The sequence below is a fragment of the Meleagris gallopavo genome, chromosome 8, assembly GCF_000146605.3.
Source record: "Meleagris gallopavo isolate NT-WF06-2002-E0010 breed Aviagen turkey brand Nicholas breeding stock chromosome 8, Turkey_5.1, whole genome shotgun sequence".
NCBI classification, from domain to species: domain Eukaryota; kingdom Metazoa; phylum Chordata; class Aves; order Galliformes; family Phasianidae; genus Meleagris; species Meleagris gallopavo.
In genome coordinates this window covers 10,118,554-10,127,708 of record NC_015018.2, presented here as the reverse complement: position 1 = coordinate 10,127,708, position 9,155 = coordinate 10,118,554, and the positions used below count along the sequence as shown (strand labels likewise).

General features: G+C 34.1%; 1 protein-coding gene across 4 annotated transcripts in view; it reads left to right on the top strand.

The window, feature by feature from the left end:
- SLC25A16 (solute carrier family 25 member 16) overlaps positions 1–6,725 on the top strand; it is a 15,142-nt gene extending 8,417 nt beyond the window's left edge. The window contains exons 4-8 of one of the 4 annotated variants that reach the window (XM_019617506.2): positions 1,882–2,003; positions 2,531–2,601; positions 3,379–3,540; positions 4,433–4,501; positions 6,001–6,725. In XM_019617506.2, coding sequence (XP_019473051.1) covers positions 1,882–2,003; positions 2,531–2,601; positions 3,379–3,540; positions 4,433–4,501; positions 6,001–6,157 — 581 coding nt within the window. In that variant the 3' untranslated portion in view covers positions 6,158–6,725. The other 3 variants (XR_002117064.2, XR_002117063.1, XM_019617505.2) reach the window with 3 other exon arrangements.
- Positions 6,726–9,155: the final 2,430 nt, after the last annotated feature.

Below are 9,155 nucleotides of genomic sequence, written 5' to 3'. Positions count from 1 at the left end.
TCTTTCCAGAATCCATCACTACACAATTTTAAAATAAAGTGAAAAAATGAGTCCTATTTAAAGGTCCTGTTTACTGGATATGACTTCTTTCAGTCCATTCTGATTTTTTTCTTCCTCACTTGTGCTGTTTTTGGACTTAGTGTTAAGTATTAGTACTTCTACTCACTCTTGGTTGGTCTGTTTGCTTGTCTTTGTACAGAGAATATTCCTGGATGCTTATCAGTGCATGACTCGAAAAGAAGGAAGATAAGTTTGTGTTTTGTATTAGGATAAGTTTCCTGTGAACTCTTTAAGCTCCATAAAAGCCTTTTCTTTTTTTCCACTCTTTTATTGAAATTGCTTGAATTGTCAATTTTACAGTATTTCTGGACATCTTGGAAAATTCCTTGGGAAAAGGCTGCAGGGATTGAATTTAATAACGTAGGTCAGTGGAAACAGTCCTAAGATTGCTCTGGTATTTTGCAGCTTCCAGCTTTTGAATCCTGTGGGTGAGACTGCATCAAAAATCAGCTGCAGTTGCCTGCTTTTTTTGTTTGGAGGAACGGTCCAAAATATCTAAAAAGATGTTTTTTGTCTTCTAGAATAAATGTTACTGGTAGGAAACTCCAGAAAGGCACAAACTCAGTTGATGGTTGACCAGTGTCAGCTTTCTCCATAGCCTCTTCATAGTGTTCTTCCTTTTTCCTAACCCCCATTTGATGTTGATGTTTTATGTCAAGATCCTCCTGCCACTATTCAACGATTGTTCTCTCTCTGGATATGAAAGTTAGCACACTTTGCTGAAACAGCTGTTGTTTTTTTAAATCTTTGTTTCAATTTCCTCTCTTTCCTGTTGTGGCTTTCTCTTGACCTTATGCAAGAGGTGGGAAATTATGCACATACAAAAAGAGATATGATTAACAGACTATTAAAACTTGAGAGGAAGTGCAATTACCTACTAGTGCTCAAAAGGTGCTCATCTTCTGTAGGATCAATTTTAAGGGTGTTCTTTAGATACAGAAGAGCAGCTGCTAGAAAGCAGAATGTAAATCACAAACACTTTTGCTTTCTTTCTCTCTTTTTCTCAGTTATTTTATTTTTATCAGCGCCAGTGTTATAACACCAGAAAATAATCTGTTTTTAATAATCTGTTTTAACCATTCCCTCCGTATAATTTGACAGTAACTTAAAGACTAACAGTAGGAAGGACATGGTGTTCTGGTAACTGTTAGAGCAGTTATTCTTTGTACTAGAGGTCTGTTTACAAAATGATAAGTTTACTCCTAAGATTTGATTTTTTTTTTTTTTAGCATCTTGTTAAATCTAGAAATAGCTGTTTTAGTTAAAGTTTGAAAAACAGGTAGTGTAATGTGAACTATAAAAATACAGCAGTGCAGTGCAGTTCAGTACTCTTCATGAGTAGGCTCCTGAATTGACTCAAAATACTGTATTTTCAGGTGCAGTAAATAAATACATCCAGGAATCACATATTTGAATTCTGACACAAGTTTTTGGAAATTAAACAAATTAATGGTGCTTCGTTTATTTACTAGGTAATGTAGGATTAGATTTTGTGGTTGCAGTCCAGTAAAGGCTGATGCACTTGACTAGCCATATGTTCGTGAGCTATGAGGAAGACTGCTTATGTGAAACAGTTAAGTCTGTAATCAAGGCGTAAGTGTGCAGCTTTAGTGAACGCCAAGTATAAATATAAATTCTTTGTGTGTTGCTGAGGTTCCTGTTTGATAAGTGGATTTTCAAGTATTTTTTTCAACAAAATAAATTGTGTATGCTATTACATTCACTGCCACAAAAGGAAATTCTGATTTTCAAAATAATCCTAGAAACAGATAAGGTGTAGGTGAGTTTTGTTTGCTTGTTTTGTTTTTGTTTTTAATAAAGGTATTACAGCAGTGATTTGTACTTACCCTCTTGATATGGTTAGAGTTCGTCTGGCATTCCAAGTAAAAGGGGAACACAAGTACATGGGAATTATCCATGCATTCAAGATGATTTACACAAAGGTATTTTTTCTTTTAATCTTCAGTCCTATGAATGCAAAATATACTCTTTAAATGACGTTGCACTGCACTGAAATTAGTTACCTGGTGGAAAATGAGTTCACTGCGTGCACATTGTACTTAATGTAAAAAATTATCTGGATGCTTCCTTCTAGTTAGGCTGCTAAGATGGAGCTAAGACTTATATAAGGGGGAGATGAAAACAAAGAAAAGTTGTTTTTCAGTAGCACATAGAAATGTTACCAAAATATCTGGGGAGGAGGGATATCTGTAATGCTGAAATGCTGTAATGCTGAGGTTATGATGCCGGATGTAGATTTTTTTTTTTTCATTTTCCCTTCTGTATCTCTTATAGAGCTAGGTAGTTGTCCCATCAATTCTTCAGAAACAAGAACTGCAACTTGGTGTTAGCTCCTTGTTGCTACATGATGCTAGTCAGATTGCTGTTGTGAATCTGTACAAACAGATGTGTAGCTTAAGACATTTGTTGTATTTCTTGCCACAAATGTGAATGTATTTTTCTTTCAAAGGAAGGTGGTTTTAGTGGGTTCTACAGAGGGCTGATGCCAACTGTTGTAGGAATGGCTCCATATGCGGGTAAGTTAAAACAGAACACGGAAATCCCTCATCATTTATGTGCACTACTAAATTTACTTAATATATTTGCACATCAAATTAAGTAGCTTATGTTAAAATCAAGGCTTTTATATTTTACTGAACGGAGAGCGAGAAGCATTTGTGGGTGTTTGGTCTTTACCAAAATTGATCAATGTATTGAAGTGCCTTCAGTAGGCAAAATTTAGGTTTTCTTGAAATCAGGAGTGAAAGAGAGAAAGTAGTGGTTCTTTTGTCTGCTTCCCAGTTTTACCCCCAAAAAGTGTGCAGGTTGTGTCTCCCACACAGATCTGTAAGAGGGCAGAGCCCTGTAGATGGTAGTCTTAGAGGCTCTCTATTGGCTCCATCTCCTGGTGACTTCTGTATAAATACTTAGCCAAGCTAAAGCAGTGGGTGACGTGGGATGGCGGAACATCAGAAGTGACTGCTGAAACTGCACTCATCTTTAGATGATGAGACTTGTTTTTTTGGTTAAACAGATCTTAGGGGTTACTTTTAACAGCAAACCAGTAATTTAAAAGCCACAGTTGAGCTTATTTAAAGCACTCTTAATGCTAATTATAACCACTAATTAATTTGAACAGAAATTATGGTAAAGCTCTAAGTATTATTTATCTGTTTCTCTTACTTAAGAAAAACTTCTAATAGGATTGGAAAATAACTTATTTTTGTAATTGCAGCTTTTTTGTTTATGATGTTGATAAGTACATCAGCAAATATTTTGCTTTTTTATGAAAGTACATAAAATTAAATTTCCTTTTAGGTTTTTCTTTTTTACCTTTGGTACCTTAAAGAGCATTGGACTTGCTCAAGCACCTAACTTGCTTGGACGGCCTTCCTTAGATAATCCCGATGTCTTAGTTTTGAAAACACATATAAATCTGCTGTGTGGTGGCATAGCTGGAGCAATAGCTCAGACGATATCGTAAGTTTGGGTATTGATTGTTATTTTTTTATATAGATGTTTGTTCTAGAAAAAAAGTGTTTTGTCTGAGAATATGATTTTTTTTTTTTTTGAATAAGTCTAGTGTTAATAAGGTTTTTTCCAGTTAGGCACTGTGATTCAGTTATTTCATATTGTTTCACTTAATAAATATCTATTTAATCCTCAGTGGCTTTAAAGATAAATGCATTGAGTCAATTAAAACAAACAGACAAAACTAAAATCAGCTGGAATCTTGTTTGGTATGCTATGAAATTTGAACCATTAACATAATTTGCATAACTGTATTATTCCAGTTTATTTTAAGATGGTATAACCTGCAAAGTCTAAGAATTGAAAAAAGAAAGCCTAAGATATTGTGCTTGGCATTACTTTCTCATTACTTTGCCTGTTTCCTCCATTCTCATGCTGTCCTTGCCAAGTTTTCTTTTGGCCACAAATCAAATCAATTTGGTAGACTTCTATGGCATCAGTTTTTCACTAAATCACTCACTGCATTACATTACATATGTAACATACATTTTCTGTTAATCTTTAAACTGTTAATTTTATTTTTGCTTCAGGCATCTTCTCCCTCCAGTGTTTTACAGACTGTTTTATACTCTCATCTGATCTTCATGTGTCTTCCTTACTCGTGCCAAATGGAATATATTAAGAGATCTGATTTGCTGGTTTTGGTTGTATAGAGGGAGTCTCCCTTTTTGGAGAATCTAAGCCGAATTCCTGACTCGTTGAAAAGGGAGCTTGGAGGTTGCAGATGGACTTCTTTATATAAATATATATATATTTAATTAAAAACAAACAAACAGCACGACAATATTCGTATAGTCATCACACATCTGGTTGAACTGCTGTTCAAATATCTTCTGTGTAGATATCCCCTTGATGTAACTCGCAGGCGAATGCAGTTAGGAGCAGTTCTCCCGGACTCTGAAAAGTGCCTGTAAGTATTTTCTTTTCATCTTTAGTGACTGAATTCTGGACAAAAACTGAGGTTCAAAAATAAACACCAAAATTGAAGTACGCTTTTGTGTTGTTACTAATACTGTATATGAAAAAATGTTATGTGTATTTTTACTCAACTAACTGATCCTTAGCATCACTAGGATTCCTAAGGGACAATTCTACTGAAATGACGTGTTGTTTCGAGATATACTTTTAATGGAGCAGAATTTATTCTCAATATTATTTTATGTAATACTGCTTTATTTAACTTGCTTGATAAACCTCAATTACAGTAACATTGCACACACTGATTGTAGTTGGAGTTCCTACACTTTTTTAGTTACATGCTTCAGTCCAGTAGAGGATGAAGTATCATAATCTTAAAGTCGTAGTATTAAATTAGGTGTCATGGCGGAAAACATTCTGAGCTTCAAACTGTTTTTCATTAGCAGAGTAAGGTTTTTTCCTTGACTGCTTTCCAGTCCAGGTGCTTCTAAAATAAGAATGTGCTAATTGTCCTTGGATTTTGCTTCCTGCATTTGTGAGAACTCACACTTTTACAATTAGGCTTTCCCACTTAACAATTCTGTTACAACTGTTTGAAGAGAGTAGGATAGTAGCCCTTTATCTTTAGAGGATGGGAGAATAATAGAAGAAGGTAACCTTGAAGTTTTGAATCATATTGAAGATGTTCTCAAGGAGTAATAATTTTAATAGCTTGGAAATATTGAGCATCTTACAGATTTTTACTCAAAGGCTTTGCATTTTAATGACTGCTTGTTCAGTTTCAATATAGGTACGTGAGGGAAAATCTTCCTGCTTGCTTAACTACTGCAAATTCTATTTCAAATAAAGTCAAACGTCATACTTCACAAAAATTGTTGCCTTTATCTCAAGAAGAAACAGTTTTTGCTTGGAGCAGGCAGGCTGTACACGTGCAAGTTATAGAATACAGGGCTAAACAGAAACTTTATCTGCAGAACTTTAATGTGTGATCCTGTGCTCAAACAAACAAACAAAAGAATGGGATGCAAAACCTAAATACTGATGATTAATGTAAGAAGTGTGCACTGCAGTGGACAAATTTGTTTTTGTTAGTCCATATTACAAAAGAGTAATATTAAACTATTGTCTTACTCTGTAAGACAAAAATGGTGCTTCTAAGCTGCTTCCTAAAAGGTAGAGAACAATGTGTAGCCACCAATCTAGTATAAAATTTCTGATCATGTCTTTTAGGACAGATTATTTTTAGGCTGAAGCTTCTTTAGATGGAACTATATCATCCTCTTTCCAGATTCCAGCCTTTGAGCCCACGTTTCTTGCAGAAACTCAGACTGTCTTATGAGTCCTAAAAGGATTGTTGTGCTCTGCTATATGGAGTCTCATGTTTTTCCACATGTCGCTTTTAAGAACCAAGTAAAAGAACATCTTATATTTAAGAAAGTGATTCTAACTATTGAGTGTATTCAATAATGATTCAAGTTCCTGTTTTTCCAGTACCATGGTGCAGACACTGAAATATGTGTATCAACAACATGGAATACGAAGAGGATTGTACCGTGGTCTATCACTGAACTATATTCGTTGTATCCCTTCCCAGGCTGTGGCTTTTACCACGTATGAACTTATGAAACAGTTCTTGCGCCTCAACTGAACTTTTTTAAGCTTTAATGTAAAAATTATATTGGTGAATAAATTACTTGAAGTTAAATATATATTGTGGCACTGCTGTTGTCGGACAACTTAATTTTAATTGCCAAAATGTGGTTAATTTCCTGGAGTCAAAGTAGAAGACAGATCATAATAAGCATTAGTTAGCGAGAAACATTTTTTGCACTTAATCTTATAGGCTTCAATACATAAATGTTAAGAATTGCACAGTTTTAAAATTACACCCACATTTTATACAGGTTTCAAGCTGTTAGTTGTCTAGATTTATCACCATTCCAGGACTTAAACACATGATTATCTTGCTTTCTAAGCTACTTGTTAGACATCTGTTCTTCCTTAACATTTAAATTGATTAAACTTATTTGAATAAAATGGAACAGTTTTCTTATTCAACTACCAACTCTGTTGAAGCTGAACTCGGTAGACCACAACTTAACCATCTTTTCTTTTTGCCTTTTGTACAAGTTTTCTGTATGTTAAGAACAAAGCATGTATCTTTGTGTGGTTACATATGGGAGTTTTTTCAGCCTCTTCAATAACAAATGACGAGATGTATTTAACATCATTGGCAATCCTGCAATTTAGAAACCAGTTTCTTTGCATGCATTCTATTCTAAAAAAAATATCTACGCTAATAAAAATGGGAAACTTGTACAGTGATAAGTGATAGAAAAGATCTTAAGGCAGTTAGCATGTAATCTTACAAGGCATTTCTGTACCTTTTCTGTAGAGCTTAATGTTCTCAATTCAGTTTATTGAAGGCTTTGAGTACGTGATGTACTTTGAAGGAATGGCTCTTTGTAAACAGGTCTGTCCCTACCTTAAAACGTGGGACAAACAGGACTGCATGCTGCTGCACTTATGTATTTAGGCATATGGACCATTTAGGCACATGGAGAGGAAAATGAAGATTATATTAGAGTCTGTATATGTGTGTATGTGTTATTTCTAAAGTATGGTATGCAGTATGCTATTATACTTTTTCAATTCCTTGTAGAGAAGTTATTGTTCAGACTCATTTATACATAATTTGCATTGGTACTCCTGATTTTATTCACTTGAATTGGGAAGCTGTAAAGCATTTACTTATGTGATATAAGTTATTTATTTATTGCAATATTATTAGCAGTGTCCTTTAAGAATTGGTAATGGCTGTATTAAATAAACTGGTGGGTTATGTGATCAATTTGCTTAATTTTGAAAAATTTGACAGATTGGATTTTGAGTTATGTATCTCAAACCAACTTTTATGACTTTTTTTTCTGGTTTCTTAAAAGTATCTATTTCTTTTATATTTAACAATACAGTTATGGGCAGAGAACAAGATGTATTTGAATTTATTTTATTAAAAATTTTGAATGAATATATTTGTGTGATTTTTGTGTGTGTGGAAAGCAGAATCCAACATACTCACGCTTGAGAAGAAAGCAGCAGTAGAACATGTCAGCAAAACAACTGAGTAGGATACTGAATGTGAAAAACAGCCCTTTGGTGCTGTATCTTCAGCATTACGTTTTCAAAACAGAACTTACAAGTGTGTTAATAATTCTACTTGAAAGTACTAAAATACTTCAGAAAGGTCTACGAAGGGAAAAAGGGAGCTGGAAGAGAGGAGACTTGTTTCTAATTTTTTTGGTAGGTATTTCTAAGCTTGTTTGAAAAGGTTATTATTAAATATATTTCTTAATCAGAACACTATTTTGAGTATCTCTAATGTGTTTCATATATCTGACTGGCTGTATTCCCTATGGTAGTCATTTTACTATGACTTTAAGTGTCTATTTTCTTCTTGTAAAATACCGATAAATACACACATAATTTAAATACGTTCTATATATGTAAGCTGTGAGAAGTTTTTCATTGTTATTGAAGAACATTCTCATTAGTCAAGATGCTGGATTTGAGTTCATCTTCCATGTAAATTGTCCCTCCTTGAGAAGGTGAGGTTACTTACTTGTTTTTAACCACTCTGGTACCACGCTGAAGTTATCAGAATATCAGCAGTTAAGGAAGCTGGTGGTCATTAGTTTATGTTTTTATTTTCAATCTAGTTCTAGTTTTTCAAATGTTTCACAGCATAGCAATTGAACTGGTTTGTACACACCCTTTCTAGGAACTTTAGAAGTTATTATAAATTGATACAATTGCTTCAAAATCAATTTTAAAAGCTTTCTCTGTGTGGGGAAAAAAAACCCACAAAACAACCATGTTAGAAAACATTTTTTTGCAACTCCAAGATGTTTTTAGTCTAGTTTTTATTTGCAAGTGTAGATCATTATCCCAAATGTCAACTTTATTATACAGAGAGGCTTGAATGGAAAAGGATATAATTATTATTGCCATATTTCCTGAAAACCTGCTTTGTAGGAGTCTTGTAACTGTTAGTTCTACCCAGTGAAAGTTACTTCTTTCTTTGGTATGAATTGGTAATGCAACCTTGGGTACTATGTATTTTCTGTTCAACCCAGCTATTTCCAATACCCTTAGATTTAGAAGTGGAGAACTCCTTCAGGTCAGAATCTCTTATCCATACTACGCCCTGAAAAATCTCAGATGATGTTTTGTTTCCAGTTATTAAACACTGTCTTTAAAATAGAGCTCAGTTCCTTATCATGGAAATTTCTGCTTGCTGTAACGGAGGCATTTATTTATGCATTACCTATGTAGTTTGCAGTTACTTCACAGAAAAACTTTGTATTTGAATCTTCTTTTTAGACTGCTAAATTTGTGTCTATATTGTTTTGTTTTATTCCCTCTGCACAGGAATGTAGAGATAACCTTGCACTCTGCAGGCTCTATCACATGTACAAAGTAAAATGCTCCTGTACATTAATCTGTTTTAATACTGTACTAAATTGTATGCCTATGTGTTTAACAGAGCAAACTATTCCATTATGAATATTAGCAGTTCTGCAAGGGAAAGCAATATAATCGTAGGCTATGTGTACTACCTAAGAAAAGGGACTCATCTTACCCTTCAA